Source organism: Petromyzon marinus, chromosome 44 (assembly GCF_048934315.1).
Source record: "Petromyzon marinus isolate PM22_M1 ecotype Great Lakes invasive population chromosome 44, UKy_Petmar_22M1.pri1.0, whole genome shotgun sequence".
NCBI classification, from domain to species: Eukaryota; Metazoa; Chordata; class Hyperoartia; order Petromyzontiformes; family Petromyzontidae; genus Petromyzon; species Petromyzon marinus.
In genome coordinates, this window is record NC_133710.1 from 8436442 (window position 1) to 8460360 (window position 23919).

Consider the following 23919-nt stretch of genomic DNA (forward strand, 5'->3'; position numbering starts at 1 on the left):
TCATCACCGTCACCTTCACTGTCGTCATCATCACCGTCACCTTCACTGTCGTCATCATCACCGTCACCTTCACTGTCGCCATCATCACCGTCGCCTTCACTGTCGCCATCATCACCGTCGCCTTCACTGTCGCCATCATCACCGTCACCTTCACTGTCGCCATCATCACCGTCACCTTCACTGTCGTCATCATCACCGTCACCTTCACTGTCGTCATCATCACCGTCACCTTCACTGTCGTCATCATCACCGTCACCTTCACTGTCGTCATCATCACCGTCACCTTCACTGTCGTCATCATCACCGTCACCTTCACTGTCGTCATCATCACCGTCACCTTCACTGTCGTCATCATCACCGTCACCTTCACTGTCATCATCATCACCGTCACCTTCACTGTCGTCATCATCACCGTCACCTTCACTGTCGCCATCATCACCGTCGCCTTCACTGTCGCCATCATCACCGTCACCTTCACTGTCGTCATCATCACCGTCGCCTTCACTGACGTCATCATCACCGTCGCCTTCACTGACATCATCATCACCGTCACCTTCACTGTCGTCATCATCACCGTCGCCTTCACTGTCGTCATCATCACCGTCGCCTTCACTGTCGTCATCATCACCGTCGCCTTCACTGTCGTCATCATCACCGTCACCTTCACTGTCGTCATCATCACCGTCACCTTCACTGTCGTCATCATCACCGTCACCTTCACTGTCGTCATCATCACCGTCACCTTCACTGACGTCATCATCACCGTCGCCTTCGCTGACGTCATCATCACCGTCGCCTTCGCTGACGTCATCATCACCGTCGCCTTCACTGTCACCATCATCACCGTCGCCTTCACTGTCGTCATCATCACCATCGCCTTCACTGCCGTCATCATCACCGTCGCCTTCACAGTCGTCATCATCACCGTCGCCTTTACTGACGTCATCATCACCGTCGCCTTCACTGTCGCCATCATCACCGTCGCCTTCACTGTCGTCATCATCACCGTCGCCTTCACTGTCGTCATCATCATCGTCGCCTTCGCTGTCGTCATCATCACCGTCGCCTTCGCTGACGTCATCATCACCATCGCCTTCGCTGACGTCATCATCACCGTCGCCTTCATTGACGTCATCATCACCGTCACCTTCACTGTCGTCATCATCGCCGTCGCCTTCACTGTCGTCATCATCACCGTCGCCTTCGCTGACGTCATCATCACCGTCGCCTTCACTGTCGTCATCATCACCGTCACCTTCACTGTCATCATCATCGCCGTCGCCTTAACTGTCGTCATCATCACCGTCGCCTTCACTGTCGTCATCATCACCGTCGCCTTCACTGTCGTCATCATCACCGTCGCCTTCACTGATGTCATCATCACCGTCACCTTCACTGACGTCATCATCACTGTCGCCTTCACTGTCATCATCATCACCGTCGCCTTCACTGACGTCATCATCACCGTCGCCTTCACTGTCGTCATCATCACCGTCGCCTTCACTGATGTCATCATCACCGTCACCTTCACTGACGTCATCATCACCGTCGCCTTCACTGTCATCATCATCACCGTCGCCTTCACTGTCGCCATCATCACCGTCGCCTTCACTGTCATCATCATCACCGTCGCCTTCACTGTCGTCATCATGACCGTCGCCTTCACTGACGTCATCATCACCGTCACCTTCACTGACGTCATCATCACCGTCGCCTTCACTGTCATCATCATCACCGTCGCCTTCACTGTCGCCATCATCACCGTCGCCTTCACTGTCATCATCACCGTCGCCTTCACTGTCGTCATCATCACCGTCACCTTCACTGACGTCATCATCACCGTTGCCTTCACTGTCATCAACATCATCGTCGCCTTCATTGACGTCATCATCACCGTCGCCTTCACTGTCGTCATCATCACCGTCGCCTTCACTGTCGTCATCATCACCGTCGCCTTCACTGTCGTCATCATCACCGTCACCTTCACTGTCGTCATCATCACCGTCGCCTTCACTGACGTCATCATCACCGTCGCCTTCACTGTCGTCATCATCACCGTCGCCTTCACTGACGTCATCATCACCGTCGCCTTCACTGTCGTCATCATCACCGTCACCTTCACTGTTGTCATCATCACCGTCGCCTTCACTGTCGTCATCATCACCGTCACCTTCACTGTCGTCATCATCACCGTCGCCTTCACTGACGTCATCATCACCGTCGCCTTCACTGACGTCATCATCACCGTCGCATTCACTGTCGTCATCATCACCGTCGCCTTCACTGTCGTCATCATCACCGTCGCCTTCACTGTCGTCATCATCACCGTCGCCTTCACTGACGTCATTATCACCGTCGCCTTCGCTGACGTCATCATCACCGTCACCTTCACTGTCGTCATCATCACCGTTGCCTTCACTGTCGTCATCATCACCGTCGCCTTCATTGACGTCATCATCACCGTCGCCTTCACTGTCGTCATCATCACCGTCGCCTTCACTGTCGTCATCATCACCGTCGCCTTCACTGTCGTCATCATCACCGTCACCTTCACTGTCGTCATCATCACCGTCGCCTTCACTGTCGTCATCATCACCGTCGCCTTCACTGACGTCATTATCACCGTCGCCTTCGCTGACGTCATCATCACCGTCGCCTTCACCGTCGTCATCATCACCGTCGCCTTCACTGTCGTCATCATCACCGTCGCCTTCACTGTCGTCATCATCACCGTCGCCTTCACTGTCGTCATCATCACCGTCGCCTTCACTGTCGTCATCATCACCGTCACCTTCACTGTCGTCATCATCACCGTCGCCTTCACTGTCGTCATCATCACCGTCGCCTTCACTGTCGTCATCATCACCGTCACCTTCACTGTCGTCATCATCACCGTCACCTTCACTGTCGTCATCATCACCGTCGCCTTCACTGTCGTCATCATCACCGTCACCTTCACTGTCGTCATCATCACCGTCACCTTCACTGTCGTCATCATCACCGTCACCTTCACTGACGTCATCATCACCGTCACCTTCACTGTCACCATCATCACCGTCGCCTTCACTGTCGTCATCATCACCGTCACCTTTACTGTCGTCATCATCACCGTCACCTTCACTGTCGTCATCATCACCGTCACCTTCACTGTCGTCATCATCACCGTCACCTTCACTGTCGTCATCATCACCGTCACCTTCACTGTCGTCATCAACACCGTCACCTTCACTGTCGTCATCATCACCGTCACCTTCACTGTCGTCATCATCACCGTCACCTTCACTGTCGTCATCATCACCGTCACCTTCACTGTCGTCATCATCACCGTCACCTTCACTGTCGTCATCATCACCGTCACCTTCACTGTCGCCATCATCACCGTCACCTTCACTGTCGCCATCATCACCGTCGCCTTCACTGTCGCCATCATCACCGTCGCCTTCACTGTCGCCATCATCACCGTCACCTTCACTGTCGCCATCATCACCGTCACCTTCACTGTCGTCATCATCACCGTCACCTTCACTGTCGTCATCATCACCGTCACCTTCACTGTCGTCATCATCACCGTCACCTTCACTGTCGTCATCATCACCGTCACCTTCACTGTCGTCATCATCACCGTCACCTTCACTGTCGTCATCATCACCGTCACCTTCACTGTCGTCATCATCACCGTCACCTTCACTGTCGTCATCATCACCGTCACCTTCACTGTCGCCATCATCACCGTCGCCTTCACTGTCGCCATCATCACCGTCACCTTCACTGTCGTCATCATCACCGTCGCCTTCACTGACGTCATCATCACCGTCGCCTTCACTGACGTCATCATCACCGTCGCCTTCACTGACGTCATCACCGTCGCCTTCACTGACGTCATCATCACCGTCACCTTCACTGTCGTCATCATCACCGTCGCCTTCACTGTCGTCATCATCACCGTCGCCTTCACTGTCGTCATCATCACCGTCGCCTTCACTGTCGTCATCATCACCGTCACCTTCACTGTCGTCATCATCACCGTCACCTTCACTGTCGTCATCATCACCGTCACCTTCACTGTCGTCATCATCACCGTCACCTTCACTGTCGTCATCATCACCGTCACCTTCACTGTCGTCATCATCACCGTCACCTTCACTGTCGTCATCATCACCGTCACCTTCACTGTCGTCATCATCACCGTCACCTTCACTGTCGTCATCATCACCGTCACCTTCACTGTCGCCATCATCACCGTCGCCTTCACTGTCGCCATCATCACCGTCACCTTCACTGTCGTCATCATCACCGTCGCCTTCACTGTCGTCATCATCACCGTCACCTTCACTGTCGTCATCATCACCGTCGCCTTCACTGTCGCCATCATCACCGTCGCCTTCACTGTCGCCATCATCACCGTCGCCTTCACTGACGTCATCATCACCGTCGCCTTCACTGACGTCATCATCACCGTCGCCTTCACTGACGTCATCATCACCGTCGCCTTCACTGACGTCATCATCACCGTCACCTTCACTGTCGTCATCATCACCGTCGCTTTCACTGTCATCATCACCGTCACCTTCACTGTCGTCATCATCACCGTCGCCTTCACTGACGTCATCATCACCGTCGCCTTCACTGTCGTCATCATCACAGTCACCTTCACTGTCGCCATCATCACCGTCGCCTTCACTGTCGCCATCATCACCGTCGCCTTCACTGTCGCCATCATCACCGTCACCTTCACTGTCGCCATCATCACCGTCACCTTCACTGTCGTCATCATCACCGTCACCTTCACTGTCGTCATCATCACCGTCACCTTCACTGTCGTCATCATCACCGTCACCTTCACTGTCGTCATCATCACCGTCACCTTCACTGTCGTCATCATCACCGTCACCTTCACTGTCGTCATCATCACCGTCACCTTCACTGTCGTCATCATCACTGTCACCTTCACTGTCATCATCATCACCGTCACCTTCACTGTCGTCATCATCACCGTCACCTTCACTGTCGCCATCATCACCGTCGCCTTCACTGACGTCATCATCACCGTCGCCTTCACTGACGTCATCATCACCGTCGCCTTCACTGACGTCATCACCGTCGCCTTCACTGACGTCATCATCACCGTCACCTTCACTGTCGTCATCATCACCGTCGCCTTCACTGTCGTCATCATCACCGTCGCCTTCACTGTCGTCATCATCACCGTCGCCTTCACTGTCGTCATCATCACCGTCACCTTCACTGTCGTCATCATCACCGTCACCTTCACTGTCGTCATCATCACCGTCACCTTCACTGTCGTCATCATCACCGTCACCTTCACTGTCGTCATCATCACCGTCACCTTCACTGTCGTCATCATCACCGTCACCTTCACTGTCGTCATCATCACCGTCACCTTCACTGTCGTCATCATCACCGTCACCTTCACTGTCGTCATCATCACCGTCACCTTCACTGTCGCCATCATCACCGTCGCCTTCACTGTCGCCATCATCACCGTCACCTTCACTGTCGTCATCATCACCGTCGCCTTCACTGTCGTCATCATCACCGTCACCTTCACTGTCGTCATCATCACCGTCGCCTTCACTGTCGCCATCATCACCGTCGCCTTCACTGTCGCCATCATCACCGTCGCCTTCACTGACGTCATCATCACCGTCGCCTTCACTGACGTCATCATCACCGTCGCCTTCACTGACGTCATCATCACCGTCGCCTTCACTGACGTCATCATCACCGTCACCTTCACTGTCGTCATCATCACCGTCGCTTTCACTGTCATCATCACCGTCACCTTCACTGTCGTCATCATCACCGTCGCCTTCACTGACGTCATCATCACCGTCGCCTTCACTGTCGTCATCATCACCGTCACCTTCACTGTCGCCATCATCACCGTCGCCTTCACTGTCGCCATCATCACCGTCGCCTTCACTGTCGCCATCATCACCGTCACCTTCACTGTCGCCATCATCACCGTCACCTTCACTGTCGTCATCATCACCGTCACCTTCACTGTCGTCATCATCACCGTCACCTTCACTGTCGTCATCATCACCGTCACCTTCACTGTCGTCATCATCACCGTCACCTTCACTGTCGTCATCATCACCGTCACCTTCACTGTCGTCATCATCACCGTCACCTTCACTGTCGTCATCATCACTGTCACCTTCACTGTCATCATCATCACCGTCACCTTCACTGTCGTCATCATCACCGTCACCTTCACTGTCGCCATCATCACCGTCGCCTTCACTGTCGCCATCATCACCGTCACCTTCACTGTCGTCATCATCACCGTCGCCTTCACTGACGTCATCATCACCGTCGCCTTCACTGACGTCATCATCACCGTCGCCTTCACTGACGTCATCACCGTCGCCTTCACTGACGTCATCATCACCGTCACTTTCACTGTCGTCATCATCACCGTCGCCTTCACTGACGTCATCATCACCGTCACCTTCACTGTCGTCATCACCGTCACCTTCACTGTCGTCATCATCACCGTCACCTTCACTGTCGTCATCATCACCGTCACCTTCACTGTCGTCATCATCACCGTCACCTTCACTGTCGTCATCATCACCGTCACCTTCACTGTCGTCATCATCACCGTCACCTTCACTGTCGTCATCATCACCGTCACCTTCACTGTCGTCATCATCACCGTCACCTTCACTGTCGCCATCATCACCGTCGCCTTCACTGTCGCCATCATCACCGTCACCTTCACTGTCGTCATCATCACCGTCACCTTCACTGTCGTCATCATCACCGTCGCTTTCACTGTCGCCATCATCACCGTCGCCTTCACTGACGTCATCATCACCGTCGCCTTCACTGACGTCATCATCACCGTCGCCTTCACTGACGTCATCATCACCGTCGCCTTCACTGACGTCATCATCACCGTCACCTTCACTGTCGTCATCATCACCGTCACCTTCACTGTCGTCATCATCACCGTCGCCTTCACTGACGTCATCATCACCGTCGCCTTCACTGTCGTCATCATCACCGTCACCTTCACTGTCGCCATCATCACCGTCGCCTTCACTGTCGCCATCATCACCGTCGCCTTCACTGTCGCCATCATCACCGTCACCTTCACTGTCGCCATCATCACCGTCACCTTCACTGTCGTCATCATCACCGTCACCTTCACTGTCGTCATCATCACCGTCACCTTCACTGTCGTCATCATCACCGTCACCTTCACTGTCGTCATCATCACCGTCACCTTCACTGTCGTCATCATCACCGTCACCTTCACTGTCGTCATCATCACCGTCACCTTCACTGTCGTCATCATCACCGTCACCTTCACTGTCATCATCATCACCGTCACCTTCACTGTCGTCATCATCACCGTCACCTTCACTGTCGCCATCATCACCGTCGCCTTCACTGTCGCCATCATCACCGTCACCTTCACTGTCGTCATCATCACCGTCACCTTCACTGTCGTCATCATCACCGTCGCCTTCACTGTCGCCATCATCACCGTCGCCTTCACTGACGTCATCATCACCGTCGCCTTCACTGACGTCATCATCACCATCGCCTTCACTGACGTCATCATCACCGTCGCCTTCACTGACGTCATCATCACCGTCACCTTCACTGTCGTCATCATCACCGTCGCCTTCACTGTCGCCATCATCACCGTCGCCTTCACTGACGTCATCATCACCATCGCCTTCACTGACGTCATCATCACCGTCGCCTTCACTGACGTCATCATCACCGTCGCCTTCACTGACGTCATCATCACCGTCACCTTCACTGTCGTCATCATCACCGTCGCCTTCACTGTCATCATCACCGTCACCTTCACTGTCGTCATCATCACCGTCGCCTTCACTGACGTCATCATCACCGTCGCCTTCACTGACGTCATCATCACCGTCACCTTCACTGACGTCATCATCACCGTCGTGGCCCAGCTGGTGCGCATTCGCCAGCTTGTCCTCAAGGTTTGCGGTTCGACCCGGACAGGCCGCCCCGGTTATCGCCGCGGTAACCGTAAACAGTACGCGCCAGTCCGCTTCACGACGGACGTCGTTCAGTGGATTCAAACCCAGGCCCCTTCCAGCTGCACGGGCACCGGGCGTCACCAGCGCGCCACCCTGCCACCCCGTTTGTTTGTGTGTGTGTGGGGGGGGCGTGGGTGGGGACGGAGGGAGGGAGGGAGCGGCACTCACCGTCACGTAGAGGGCGGCGTACATGGCCAGCGCCGCGTCCTTGGACGGGAACGATCGTCGCGCTCGCTGCACCAGCGGCCCGTCGCCCGTGCACGCCCCGTCCTCGGCGCCCGCCACGAAGCGCGCCGTCGCGACTCCGACCGCGCCGTTACCGCCGCCAACCGCCACCGCCACGGCGACCGCACCGCCGCCGGCGCCGCCGCCGCCGGCAACTGCGCCGGCGCCGCAGCCCAGCGCGGTGTAGTTGGGCCGGCAGACGCTGAGGAAGTGCGGCACGGGGCTCCCCGTCACCACCTGGCCCACGTTGACGAAGATGTCCGTGGCGAAGTAGCCGAACGCGAACACGCCTGGGTGTGTGGGGGGAGCGGGGAGGATGGGGTGGGGGCGGGGGGGGGGTGAGCGGGGGGGTGAGCGGGGGCTTGCCGGGGTGTGGACTGCTGTGCTACCACCAAATACCCCCTTTTTCATTTTACTTACCAGGTAAGGCCCACTGACCTCTGTGTGTTTTTTTTCAAAAGTGACCTGAGCCATGGCAAACGATAGCTCAACTAAGGGGCTTGTCAACACGTGGAAATGTATAGGCGCCAAATACTCGAAATGCACACGTTGATGCTGAATGCCGAGGGATAAAAACGGAGGGCCCCGAGAAAAATCCACGCAACCACGGGGAGAGAGGCACGCAAACTCCAAATATACAGCAGCAGGCGTCAGGGTCAGGGTCAAAACCACGACCTCTTGCATACCAGGCGTGGGAGTTTACATCTCCTTCCCAAGGTGTCATCTTTGGCGCTACCCAAGTTCACCCTCCTTAGCGGTGTACACCACTGTATTGGTACCCCCCCCCCCCACACGAACACAAGACCTGTATTGGGCCCCCCTATCCGAAAAGAGCCGGGCCTGGAGGTGAGCAGGGGAAACTGCAGTGGGGTGAGTTGGTGAGCGTGGGTGGGGAGGGGTGTGTGAAGGGTTGCCACCTCACAATACTACGTGTGAATGCGTCCTCTTGAGTGGGTGTATTATTACGCAACTGACAATAACCTACACCTGACAACAAAAGGACGATCCCGGAAAAAGCAGAACAGGTGGCAACTTTAGATGGGTGGTTGGGTGGCAGAGTAGGCAGGTGGTGAGCCCTGCAGATGTGGGTGGCATTTGGTGGGTGGGTGGGTGGATGGGTGTGTGAGCAAGTCAGTTAGATAGCTAAGTAGGTAGGATATTGTGGTGGGTGGGTAGTTGGGTGGGTGAGTTAGATAGGTGGATAGGTATTCAGGTGAGTGTAAAGGTGGATTTGATATCTGGGTCAGCTCGGTATGCGGTTGAGCAAGGTTTCGCAGGATAGTTGGGGTGGGTAGATATTTAGGCATCTAGGGCGGTAGGCATGTATTCCGTAATTTAAACGAGGTAAGGACCGCTTTGCGGCAGGATGCTGGGGAGATCTCGCTTCAGTAGCCGTGACAACCACAGCTCTCGCCACAGTCGGTGCGAACTCCCGCTGTGGAACCGGCATCGCCGGATCGATGGGTGCGCGGTCGCGCCGCATCGCGCGATCTCACCGGTGAATCTCACGAGACGGCGCAGCAGCGGGCTGATGTAGCAGCAGTCCCCCGTCAGGATGGTCCTCTCCCGCGTGCTGTGGTCTTTGTTCACGTAATCCACAAAGTGGTTTGTCACCTCGCCCACCAAGATCTGCGTGCGCGCACCCACGGCGGCAAGTCACAATTGCAACGCCAGTGTCCCACAGCGCTGCGAAGGCGAGCTTTGGTGGATCGCACGAACGTCGTGAAACTCCCTTCTTCCCACGGTGCATCGAGGAGGTGCTGGAGCCTGGCTCGCCAGCGAAATTGTGGACCCCGCCTATTCTCTCCGCATGGGATAGAGGGTTTCCCCCTCGCACGCGTTGGGTTTTCTCGAGGTGCCTTTAATTTCCCCGCCGCGTGTCAACGCTCATCAATGAGCCCGAGAACACCTTGACATATATAGAGGACCGCAGAGCTTGGCCAATTGTCGTCACCGGCTCCGCTCGTCTGCGGTTCCTCCGCGCGCCTCGTAGCCGTCCCCTCTCTGCGAGCGAAGACTGTGCGACGCGTGACAACTTGATATTATTATTATTATCATCTCAGTCAAATGTGTGTTTTTTTAATTTCACGAACAATGTATGCGCTGCAGAGCTTGAGCGATCGCTAGCCGCCAGCTCACCGTGTGGCTGCCTTCCTGCTTATCTCTGTTTCCTCACACCTCCCGAGTCCTTGTCTGCCTCCGAGAGCCAGCGAAGAGTGTGCGGCGCGATTGTTGACATTTTTATTACGTGATTTGAACACAGAGTTACACGTACTTCACCGCGATGGTTGATGCAGTTTCGTACACAGGGGCACGCGGAACCAGTTCAATTATCGCTCACCGTTGATATTAGTCGCAGCAGGAAATTTAACTCGGATCGCCGGCTTAGTAGCGCAATACGCCAACTAAACTAAACTATAAACTAAACTATTTGTATTCTTGGTTCTTTCGGTAAAGTCACGTTGAAGGGTTACGCCGACTATACAATCCGCAAATCTATCACTCAAACCATGAAGAAGGAGCCTCTTGAGGAGCCTTTCAAAACCATCACTTTACCCTACATTGCAGGGATCACAAAAAAGATCTCCAAAATCTTGAATAAACACAAGATCCAGGTCAGATTCAACACATTACATAAGATCCGTGATCTGGTTCCGTCTGTAAAAAATGTGATTCCGGACATACAGTACCCTGGTGTTTACAAACTAAGTTGCCTCTGTGGTAGTAGTTACATTGGAGAAACCAAACGACATGTCTCGGACCGCATTTGTGAACACAAAGCAGACCTTAAACACGGTAGGACCAACACCTCGGCCGTGGCAGATCACTGTTATAATTCAGTAGGCTAACATGACATTGACTTCTCCAAGACAGAGGTTCTTTGCAAGCCATTGGGCTACCATGAGAGATTCGTTCATGAGGCTATCCACATATACAAACACAGAGACAATTTCAACCGAGAAGATGGATTCTGGATTAGCAATCATTGGAAGGATTTGATAAACCATTTCGGGTCTTAATTGATTGTTCACGCTTACGGTGGGCTTTCAGACAGCATACATTAATTTTTCGTCTCCCCCCTCCTCTTTTCCGAACATAGATGGACTCGTCCTTCTAAACAAACTGTCAAATCGCTATCCGTGGCGCTAACGTTGAAAAATAAATAAATAAATACAAACCGCCACTTCTTTCAAATGTTTCTTGCCGTTGGTTTTCACACCTGATGATGACTGTTTGTGTTACAGTCGAAACGTCGAGAGAATGTTATTGTTTTATATATATTTTATTATTTTATTGTTTCCCTTAAACGTGACTTTACCGAAAGAACCAAGAATATTTGTATTTTACCAGGTAAGGCCCACTGAGCTATGTAGCTCTTTTTCAGAAGCAACCCGGCAATCACAAATGATAGCTCAAGGAAGCGGCTTATCATCGTGCAAATGTATAGCAGGCAAATACTCTGAATGCATGTTGATCCTAAATGTGGAGAGAAAACCCAGGGGAGACGGAGAAAAATCCACGCGACTACGGGGAGAGAGACATGCAAACTCCAAGCAAGCAGGCGTCAGGGTCGGAATTCAACCCACGACCTCCTGTGTCACCAGGTGAGGTAGCTAACATCTCGCCGCCGTGGTGTCCAACCACTCTGTCCTCGCAATACACACATGAGCGCTCGCATGCACGCTCGTGTTCACAGTGGGGGAAAGAAATCTACCACAAAATGAATGCCAAAATAACTGCAGTTGAAGCCGAATCCTGATACGACTCATTCGATTGCAGAAAGCACTTGAGCTCTGAAAAATGAATGAGTGTCATTGCCTCCTATGGGTGGATATTACTGCAAAGTGGAATGGCCTGAACTCTTGAGTTTAAGAAGAAGGTGAGGGATGGGGTGGTGGGGGAGTGGGCTCGCTATCCTCCCCCCCCCCCCCCCCCGTGGTGGGGTATGAAGCAGCATCAGTCAGATTTAAAGTCCACTCACAGGTTCCACGTCAGGAGTTCGTGCTCAGTGGGAAGTAAGACACCGCTTCACCGGCACAGACAAACATTAAAAAAAAAACAATATTGGGGAGAGGAGCGCAACGATCCGTTGTATACAAACTAACTGCTCTGCGCTCTGGGTAAAAGCAGATATTTAAACCACACATTCGTCCTGCATCTCCGCGTATAAAACATTAGTCCATGGGCCTATTAGGCTCACGAACCAATATTGTTCGTCAGCATTTATCTAAGCAAGCAAGGAAGCTCCACCTTCTGGGCCTCATCAGCAAAGCCATGCGTGTTAGACAAAATGCGTTGCCAGATGATATTGGCAATATGTTGTATATGGGCCTTTTTCCACAATTGATATTAATATTGATTTTGCCGTTTTTTTATAACTCGCGGGGTCACTGGCAGCACAAACACACGATCCCCCCCCCGTTTTCGAGCAGCTGCCTTGTCACTCCCGCAAGGATAATGACACCCTCCCCTCCCACCAACGGAAAGGGTCAGTCATAAAACACACACACACACACGCCCTCCGCCCCCCCCCCCCCCCGCGAAGGAAGGGGCCAGGCCTTGAGGAGACATCGCCACACCACAAACAATATAACAAACACACATCAGACGAAAAGCGGGCAGACGAGTTTTAAGTAACAGAAGTACAAAAAAAACAGACTACAATCCACATAGCGGGTCACACATAATATTAATGCGAACGTTATTCACCTTAAATTATATTACATCTTGCCGTTACATGGCCTTACAAAAACCAAGGAATACGAATTCCAACAGTCAAGAAACTTACCTCTAAAACTCAAGACAAACAAAATTGAAGTAAGTAATAACTCAAGCATAACAGCACCGATCCCCGGACGAGGGTTAATAAACCCTGGGAATTGCGTCGTGATGACGGTGTTAAATCACAAATCTTGGGAAACAAACCAAATCATATTTGTGCAGTGTTAAACCGAGAGCCAGCCGGAAGAGATGAGGCGAGATAGGTCAATCACGTGACAAAGATAAATGTGTCCCAGAGAGAAAGAGAGCCTCCCGGCCGCCTTTGTCTTCCCGCAGCACGGGAGAGAAAATAATTTGACGCCAGAGCTTGGGAAATTACTCTTTATCGCAGGGGCCATCTGTGCCCACGGATGTGCGGTGACTTAATAAATGACACACACACACGGACACACACACACACACACGTACACCCACACCCACAACACCAGAGCGAGATCAAAGAAAGATCCGGCCCTTTGTGAAAGAACACGACGGAGTGAGCGTCTGTTTTTTTTTCCTCTCGTAAGAGACGCGCAGAGGGGAGATTTTTCGTATATAACAGCAACACAGCTCGTCAATTCAGCACAGCTACCAGCGGCAGAAGACGGCGACCACCAGCTCGACAAGAAGACACACATCAGCTAAGAAGAGTACAGCAAGCCAGCCGGGGAATGGCCTCGAGATCGACAACAATGCGTGTGGTGCATCGCAGAGAGGAGGGGGCGAGGTGATGCTCTGTGCTGAGTTCGGCATGGACCGACAGAGTATCGCTGAAAAGTTATTCTCAGCGTCCAGCAATCAACCAGAGAGAGAGAGAGAGACGGAGCAAGAGAGAGCGCGCGCACCAGCGCAACCAGCTCAACCAAGCAAGGGTGCCAGCTGCCGGCGGACAAGCGTTGTGCCGACTCGGCTCAGCCAGCAGGAGAAAGAGCCTGACCAGCCGCCTGCTGCTGTCAGCGGACCAGCGGCAGGCTTGGTCGAGCATCTTCAAGGACAAGGAACGTGCCGATGCAGCTACTCCAGCAGTGGAAAGAGCCTGTATCTGCCAGCCGATGCCCCGAGCAAGAGAGAGAACGACCCTCCCCAACACCCTCCCGACGCATCGCCCGGCGTCAGCTTTACGCAAAGAATTGAACAAGTGGCAAAGAAGACACACAACACGCATATCGGGACAAATAATATCGTTCCAAAAAGTTATCTTTGTGTTTCAAGAAGGGTTGCCATTCCAAGGTGGTGCATTAAATATCAACTGATCGTGAAGAATATTGCTGCCCATTGAGTTACGTGGATACGGTCATTTAGAAGTATTTTAGTTGTTCGAATTAATTGATAGCTACTCTTGCCTTCGGGACATGTTTCTTTATTGCCCTTCGCATGAATATGGTTGCATTAATTTTTAAGGACTTTTTTATTCCTATTTGCCGTATATGATCGTGTTACTCTGAAGTAATCATTTGTTCTGTTACCCAATTAACGAAAGTGATCATTGAAGGTTACATGTATGAATCCCTGAAGCATTAGTAATCGATGGGTATTTGCTTAAGTAGGCGTACTGCCACATACCCTTGCTCCAAGACATTTCGCAATTACGTAATATCGCTCATGAATTAATTACCGTATTCTTTTGCCATTGGAGTAGAACAATTTGTTTCACTGCTTTCGTGACTGCAAGGATTCATCTTCCTTGGTTCTTTCGGTAAAGTCACGTAGAATGAGAAAAAAATAATAAAATAAAACAATTAAATTCTCACGACGTTTCGGCCACAACACAAGTGGCCTTCTTCAGGTGAAAGGAACAAACCTGTCGGGACGACAGAGCTACTTGTAGCTCTGTCGACAGAGTAGCTCTGTCGTCCCGACAGGTTTGGAGACCTGACATAAACACACTAAGGTTTATTCCTTTCACCTGAAGAAGGCCACTTATGTTGTGGACGAAACGTCGTAAGAATTCTATTGTTTTATTTTATTATTTTATTCTCATTCTACGTGACTTTACCGAAAGAACCAAAGAAGTTGCTTCACTGCCTTTCGTGAATATCGTCGCATGAGTTTTTAAGGATATGCTTGTGTTACTCTATATGCTTGTGTTACTCTGAGGAAGTAATCAATTGTTCTGTTACCCGGTTAACCAACGTAATCATTGAGGGTTAGCGCATGGATCAATGAGAGGAACATCGCCTGGAGTACTGTGTTGACAATTTCAAGCATAATAATTCGCATATTACAGTGTTAAGGTTTTTGTTTAGAATATCGTGCATGCCTGTTTTAAAGACTCTCCCTATCACCTACTAAGCTCGTGTTGCGCTGTGGAATTAATCATACGTGCGGTTGCCAAAGTGAAACAACGCAACCATTGATGGTTAAATGTACTGCTCACGGAAGGAAAATTCCCCGATGGTACCGGGGGCAATTCCAAGCATGAGAGTTCGCGTATTATAGTGTTAAGGTTTTGTTTAGAAATTAAAATTGCTTAACACAGAAATGTTTGAGTGTTTCTTTCCTGAGTTCATGCGTAATAATCTGAATTATAAGAACTGTATCCTGCGTTGAGATTTGAATTTGGAGACCTGACATAAACACACTAATACATGATCAGTAAATGTTAAAGCGAGAATAATTGTATTATAACAATCGATAATACGAACCTAGGCAATGAAGCCAAGTTTAACCTGGCATACTTACAGCACACCTGCATAACTTCATACAATTAATTGTCTTATTCGATTGATGATACGACCCTCGTCAGCGAGGCAGGGCCTGATTATCATAACGGCTTGCATTAACATATACACTCGCATAAATTAATACGATTATACTTTATGCACATAATTACATCAAATAACATAATTTCGGATAATTACGCATTTTTCCAAATTTCATTTACAATGTATTATGTTCATCAAATTTGCAATACCCTGATATACAACAAATAGCAACCCATCTAAACAAATCTGCTGATTCTTAGAATGTAACATCTTGAAGCCAGAAGTCCCGTGAACTAAACTGACAACCTCAAGATGAGAATAGGTTTTCCCCTTTTCTGGCAAGAAAACAGTTGTGTTAAGATGTTAAAACACCAAACTGAAACCTTTTACAAGGAATCATGTCTGTATTAACCACAATACTTGTGGTCAGAATGCAAACAAAAAACACACTCTGATAATATACGTGGCATTGTCCTTGAAACTGATTGGTACACACCAGAGACAGCTTTCTTTCGAGCCTCGTCTCAAACGGTGATCGACCAGAGGACTCCAAAAGGCGATCTGTTTTCTTTCCAGAAAAAAAGGGGGAAAAGGGTACTGGCAAAGGAGGTCCCATGATGTAACCTCCAGATGCTTTAATGTTCAGTGTTATTACCTGGGGCTCCGAGAGACGTGCTGATAATCCTGCGATTCTTACGGTTACTCGCACGTGCCTGGGGCTCAGAGAGCTGGACCATCAAGCACCACAGCCTCGGGTGACCAGTGACGTGAAATAAAATGTGAAATCAAATAAAATCGTTCTGTGCGTCACGATTGCTTTTTTTCAAGAGAATAATCATCGAGTAAGAATTCCAGGATTCAGCGCTACTGCATTTCACTTCCGTGCACAATACTGCGTCAATCAGAACCGCTGATATAGATCGTCAGGTCGCTGTTCCTGCTTGATTTGATGGCGGCCACAGTGAAGCCATCTCATGCAAAACAGAGAAACGGACGAAATTTGTCCGCTTCATGTATCCGTCTCTCCACGTACAAATATAGCAAAACATGAATTTGTTCAATCTTGACTTAAAACTTGCGTGACTGCAGGAATTCATATTCTTTGGGTTTTTTGGTAAAGTCACATAGATAGGTTCCAATAATTGTAACCTAATAATACCCACTAATTGGAACCTATCTACATGACTTTACCGAAAGACCCAAATAATATATATTTGTTACGCAACCCATAGGCCCCCATCTGCCTTCTGCGAGTGCATCATTTCAGCAGCGTTGTCAGTTACAAGCAAAACCCTGGACCGGTTTTGACATACGGTGTCATCAGCAGAGTAAAGTTTTGCTTGAATTAATACTGGCGAACTGCCAGATGTTGCAGGCAAGGACCTCTCTTCATGGTACGAGTGCCCAGTTCAACGCAAGACTTGGGTTTGATTCCCAACTTTTTCTTTCGTATGGCTATTCCCAACTCAAGTGCCCTTTGAGTCGTGTTTGTATGTTCTCCCTCTGCTCTACATGGGTCTCCTCTGGTTCTCGTAGACAATGCTCATAATTATTTTTTTGTTGTGTACCATCTCACCCCCTGGGAACTTTCCATTGTTTTCGTGCCGAGAAGGGCAGTGGATCCCTCCTGAAAAAATAACATCTGGAACCTCTTCGCTCAAAAAATGCTTTGCTTGCTGGGCCATATGATTCATTGATACGTTTTCTATTATAAAGACCTGTATAGAATTCCTCCACTCACGAGATGATTCTGTTTCACGATTTCATGATTGGTATAGCGCCACCTTGATCTCTAAGCTACCGCTCGTATATAATTTATTTGATAAAGAATCATATTCTTGGTTCTTTAGGTAAAGTCACGTATAAGGGAAACAATAAAATAATAAACAAAAAAATTCTCACGTTTCGACTGCAACACAAGCAATCATCATCAGGTGTAAAAACCACAGCAAGAAATTTTGAAAAAAGTGGCTTTTTTTTACGTTAGCACCACGGACAGCGATTTTAGCAGTTGTTAGATGGACGAGGAACACAATGGAATGCGGTCTGAAAGTCACCGTAAGCGTGAACACAATAAATTAAGACCCGAAATGGTTTATCAAATCCTTCCAATGATTGCTAAGCCAGAATCCATCTTCTCAAAATTTGATGAAGATTGTCCGCAAATAGTAGTCAATTTAGAGGCCAACCAATCATGAAAGCAGGCTGCGTTTAAAAATACAGAGGTAACATCATTGACAAAAATAAACGCGCGCTTTGAATAACATGTATTTTAATGATGAATGAATATCAAATATCGTTACATAGAATTTGTAGACTAGCATAACGGAACTAAATACAAATCAGATGAGGAGAGAAGACCTGTTTTTCAGTTAATACAATTGTGAAATAATGTATTTGCTGCATTACAGGCACTGTAACAAGCGATGGGAGATGAAGGACATAAAAAAACGAGAGGTGAATTAAACGGAGGAGGAGGCTGCACAGTTGTGCTGGTTATGAATCAGGGTTAATATACAGGTCACGTGTGACAAGTTCGCTGAACAAGAGGTAAACAAATGTGGAAGGGACACGAGTGTAGGAAGCAAGAGAGTATGAATATCTTTGACAAATTATCAGATAAAGAGGTGAGTCAGAGCAGGATAAGAGTGCTTTTTCGTTGTTTAAAATATTCATTTACCAATGAGAAGCATCACACCAATGTACCCACAGAAGATGTATGTGGTGTTGTTGTTGTTGTTTTTTTATCAGTGCATATTGCCTGCTTTGATGCGGGTTGGGATACGAGACACAAAAAAAAACGTGGAATACATTTTTAAAAGATGAAATGTTACACGATGGAGCTTGGAAAGGAATTCCGGGGCACCGTACTGTGTGAAGGAGAGGAACATGTGAATTCGAGAACAAATGCCAATTAGAGATTGTTAATTCACGTAAAAGACAAAGTGATTTTTTTATATTAAAAAAAATCTGGAATCTAGTCACATTAGCTAAAAATATAGAATTGTTATATCAACTAGCAGAAAACCCATTGCTCTGGAATGTAAATAAGACACGGCTGTACACTTCCATGCTCTTCTCATTATCTCGTACTTGGAGCACTACAAGTTATTTGATTTTTTCCATAATAAAATGCCAATATAATACATCTTCTGTATTCATAATTCCCACCTCTTCGGTGTCGCTATCCATTCCAGCATGTCTTCCTCACTTCATATGCCGTTTTAATTCAACTCAACTCAATGTGTATTTGTTCCACGGAAGATCCCGTGTAGCCAGTTACCCAGCTATAGTTTCGGTGGCAACGGCCAGCAGTCACTAGCAACTGAGTTATCGTTGGGGTGAAGAGGAGCCTAGCCAGCAGCCAGCCACGAAACTCGAGGCCTGGATTATTTGTAATAGTAGTGTGACATTTTCGTGGCATCATTGGTGGCCGGGCTGAGACTGGTTTCACCACGGGCGTCTGCAATCTGGTTTCACACCCAGGATCTCAGCAGTACTGGCTCAGATCTGACCTCTGCTGCGCCACTCGGCCATCCCACTGCAGTTAGGTTTTAAATATTTTATAAGTGGCAAACATCGCCCAACGCAAACAAACGACCACCAGCCAACAGCCCAGATGTATAGCTGTAGGGCTCTCTATCATTAGATTATAAGTTAAGATCTCGGTCAAGGTCAGTTCACAGGATCATCCGTTGAGGGTTCGTAAAATAAACACCACGTAGTGGGACTGTACCATTTGGTGGGATTAATTGGGTCTTGCCGCATGCAAATGTTGAATTTCCACCGCCGCACGTGGCGAGCAACAACCGATGCTCATTTGAGCACAATGATGCTTACTTTAACTTGAGCGAAACAAATACGCAGCATCTCAGATAGTGAACTACGTCGGGATGCTGCCGTGGTGTAAGCAGTTCGCGGACTGGACAAGTGGTCCGGAGGTCGCCGGTTTCGATTCCATCCGCGGTTGAAACAACGGGGGACCAGATTCTGACAAGTCGCCTGATGAAGCCGGTTGTAATCACCAGCAAAACGTCGTACTCGAATTGCAAATGTCGTGGGTTTACTCTCCGACACGGCAGTGTGCTGAAGAAGTAACTAACTTTTGATTTAAAGCTTTCGTGACTGCAGTAATTCATATTCTTAGTTTTTTCGGTAAAGTCACGTTGAAGAGAAACAACAAAATAACAAAATATATATAAAACAATAAAAAATTCTCACGACGTTTCGACCATAACTCAAACGGTCATCATCAGGTGTGTTGGTTTGCATAAATTTATTTTTAAACGGCACATTTATTTATTTATAAAAAACGTTGGCGTCACGCGCAGCGATTTGGCAGTTTGCCCAGGACTAGTCCATCTATTTTTTTGAAAAGAGGAGGGGGGAGACGAAATTTTTTATAATGTATGCTGTCTGAAAGCCACTGTAAGCGTGAACAATCAATTAAGAACTGAAATGGTTTATCAAATCTTTCCAATGATTGCTAAGATAGAATCCATCTTCTCGGTTGAAATTGTCTCTGTGCTTGTATATGTGGATAGCCTCATGAACGAATCTCTCATGGAAGCCAGATGGCTTACAAAGAACCTCCGTCTTGGAAAAGTCAATGGCATGTGAGCCTACTGAATTAGAACAATGATCTGCTACGGCCGAGGTGTTGGTCCTACCGTGTTTAAGGTCTGCTTTATGTTCACGAATGCGGTCCGAGACATGGCGTTTGGTTTCTCCAAACAAACTGAGGGCACCCCAATGGGCTCCCCCCTTTCTCCAGTTATAGCTAACATTTTCATGGAGAAATTTGAGACTGACGTCATCCAGACTGCCACTCTGCGCCCAACCTTATGGAAGAGGTACGTGGATGACACTTTTGTCATCTGGCCACATGGCCGGCCTGCTCTAGACCAATTCTTCGACCACATCAATTCCATACACCCAGCCATCAGATTTACCATGGAAGTCGAAATAGATGGCAAGATACCTTTTTTGGATGTCCTAATTAAAAAGAGACCTGATGGTTCAATGAGCCACTCTGTCTACAGGAAAGCTACCCATACGGATGCTTATCTGAAACCGGATTCCCACCACCATCCATCACAGAAGAATTCTCTCATCAAGACTCTGTATCATAGAGCCCAATGCATATCCGACCAGGAACATATAAGCAGTGAACTCAAGCACGTACACCAAGCTCTTAGGGCTAATGGTTACTCCGACTATACAATCCGCAAAGCTATCACTCAAACCATGAAGAAGAACCCTCTTGAGGAGCCTTTCAAAACCATCACTTTTCCCTACATTGCTGGGATCACAAAAAAGATCTCCAAAATCTTGAATAAACACAAGATCCAGGTCCGTTTCAACACATTACATAAAATCCGTGATCTGGTTCCGTCTGTAAAAGATGTGATTCCGGACATACAATACCCTGGTGTCTACAAACTAAGTTGCCTCTGTGGTAGTAGTTACATTGGAGAAACCAAACGCCATGTCTCGGACCGCATTCGTGAACATGAAGCAGACCTTAAACACGGTAGGACCAACACCTCGGCCGTAGCAGATCATTGTTCTAATTCAGTAGGCTCACATGCCATTGACTTTTCCAAGACGGAGGTTCTTTGTAAGCCATCTGGCTTCCATGAGAGATTCGTTCATGAGGCTATCCACATATACAAGCACAGAGACAATTTCAACCGAGAAGATGGATTCTATCTTAGCAATCATTGGAAAGATTTGATAAACCATTTCAGTTCTTAATTGATTGTTCACGCTTACAGTGGCTTTCAGACAGCATACATTATAAAAAATTTCGTCTCCCCCCTCCTCTTTTCAAAAAAATAGATGGACTAGTCCTGGGCAAACTGCCAATCGCTGCGCGTGACGCAAACGTTATTTTTATATAAATAAATAAATGTGCCGTTTAAAAATAAATTTATGCAAACCGACACACCTGATGATGACCGTTTGAGTTATGGTCGAAACGTCGTGAGAATTTTTTATTGTTTTATATATATTTTATTATTTTGTTGTTTCTCTTCAACGTGACTTTACCGAAAAAACTAAGAATAAGTAACTAACTGGCGCGTTTTTGCTTACGTGACAAGCCTTACTAAATGGCCGTGCCGGCTGGTGGGTTAACGACACATTTATATTTAAGGGATCTAACCTAACCAAAAACATTGTTACGGGCAAGATTCTCGAACCCCTCCGCCCTTCCTCCTCCACCCACTGCCTCTGTCCATCCGGCACTATCAACGAGTAGATCTGCAGATCGCACGTGATGGGGCAAAGTGTGTGGGTTACTTCCAAGATGCCTGGGCCAGTGTAGAAATCGAGGCCAAATTACCGTCGAGAGCAAGGTCCTCTCGAGCTCCCCTTAGTGGAGGCTCTTCCGCCAGCAGTGGCGTGAGGGGGCAATTGCAGCGCTGCGCCTATACCTTAGTCACTTTTTAATACGTAATATACAGAACCATCTAGTTCCGATTATAGTCAACGTACAGCTGCCCACCTTTACCCACTGCTTTGCTCTATTCGAATTTAAATTAGCAGTGTGACAGTGGAGGTCACTTTATTAACTTAACAAATTCATCAACTTCCATGGCCAGAGTAATCCAAGACTAATTCCCCATTAGGGGCCATCCATAAATGACGTCATGCACCTGGGGGGGGCGGGGGGGGGGGTCAGACATTTGTGACGATGTGTGACGAGGGGGCGGAGGGGGAGTTTGACAAATGTGACGTCACATCAAAATGCGCAACTTTAAATAAATATAGAATTGTTATAACAACATCAGAGTGCAGCGCCACATTAAATACGCACTACAATGACAATAGCGATTTGAAGCGTGTTTTATTTTCAAAATGGAAATATGGTTTTGGGGGGGGAGGGGGGCAGAGCTTTGTGACGTCATACTTGAGGGGGGGGTCTGACTTTTTGTGACGCCGTGTGACAGGGGGGGGGGGGGGGGTCAACAAAATCGTCCAAAATCGCGTGACGTCATTTATGGACGGCCCCTTAAACCCAAATTAATGTCGATCCTTTGACATGGCACACTCGGCAAACAGCAACGATCGACGCAAATTAACCAAACATCTCAATGCGGGAGGTCCTCTTTAAAGAACGTCCCGAGTTTCTCCGACAAAAATGCAGTACAAGTATACAGCAGTTGCTTAATACAACAACATTAACACTATATAATCTTAGTTCTTTCGGTAAAGTCACGTTGAAGGGAAACAACAAAATAATAAAAAATATATAATTATTTTGTTGTTTCCCTTCAACTTGACTTTACCGAAAGAACTAAGAATATGAATTACTGCAGTCACGAAAGCTTTAAATCAACATTAACACTGCATGAGATAAGGGACAGTTGAGAGACACAGAGAGAGATACAAAGGCGAAGATCCCCCATATAGCCTACACGGGCCAAGTGCTCTTAGAACCTTTGAAGACCGTGTGCGGCGTCGTAGGCACCACCCCCGGCCGCCTTTGTCTCCCCAACACTCGCGTTGATACACAGAGCAGCGGGTACTTAGGCGAGGCCCAAAACCGGTTCAATAATCGTCACCGATGTTAGCCGTGGCCGGCAATCGAACCCGGGCTGCCGGGTCCATTAACGTAGCAGCGTCAACCACCGCGCTACCGCTCCTCAACAGCTTGGTGAGGTTATGGGTTCAGGGGGAATCTCCCGTTTTTTGTGTCGCTCAAATTGCATTACATTGTGATAGTGAGGAAGGAAGCTCCCAGCTGTGAGAAGGAATGTTAACTGCGGAGAGAGACACAAAATCTGCCATGGATCCTTGACAGACTGTTGGGGCAGGTGCTGTTAGGTGGGCTGTAATGAGGGGCGGAACAGCGCACAAGGCGATGCACAGAGACAAATATCTCCCGTGGAGCCTTAGCAGACTGTTGATGCAAGCCTTGGCAGCGAGTAGCCTCTGAAGGCAGGTACGGCACACAAGGGCTGGTTTGGCCAACATGATTTAGACGCCGCATGAGGCACTCATTTAAGGCTGAGTCGACCTGGGAGAGGTCCAGGAACCGGTTCAGATAATCGTCAACGGTGTTGGCCGTGAGCGGGAATGGAACCCGGGGTCGCCGGCTTCGTAGCGCAGCGCGCTAACCCGCTACACTACCGCTCCCCACCAAAAGACGGAAACACACACACACAGAGACA

The 23919-nt window shown here is 48.9% G+C and overlaps 1 protein-coding gene across 1 annotated transcript in view; it reads right to left on the reverse strand.

Annotated features, from left to right (window-relative positions):
* Positions 1–23919, reverse strand: part of LOC116951938 (phospholipid phosphatase-related protein type 1-like) — an 82922-nt gene that overhangs the window by 33634 nt on the left and 25369 nt on the right. Inside the window, exons 4-5 of the mRNA XM_032970822.2 lie at positions 9773–9905; positions 8220–8566 (exon numbers count right to left, since the gene is read on the reverse strand). Coding sequence (XP_032826713.2) covers positions 8220–8566; positions 9773–9905 — 480 coding nt within the window. The remainder of the gene's footprint in view (positions 1–8219; positions 8567–9772; positions 9906–23919) is intronic.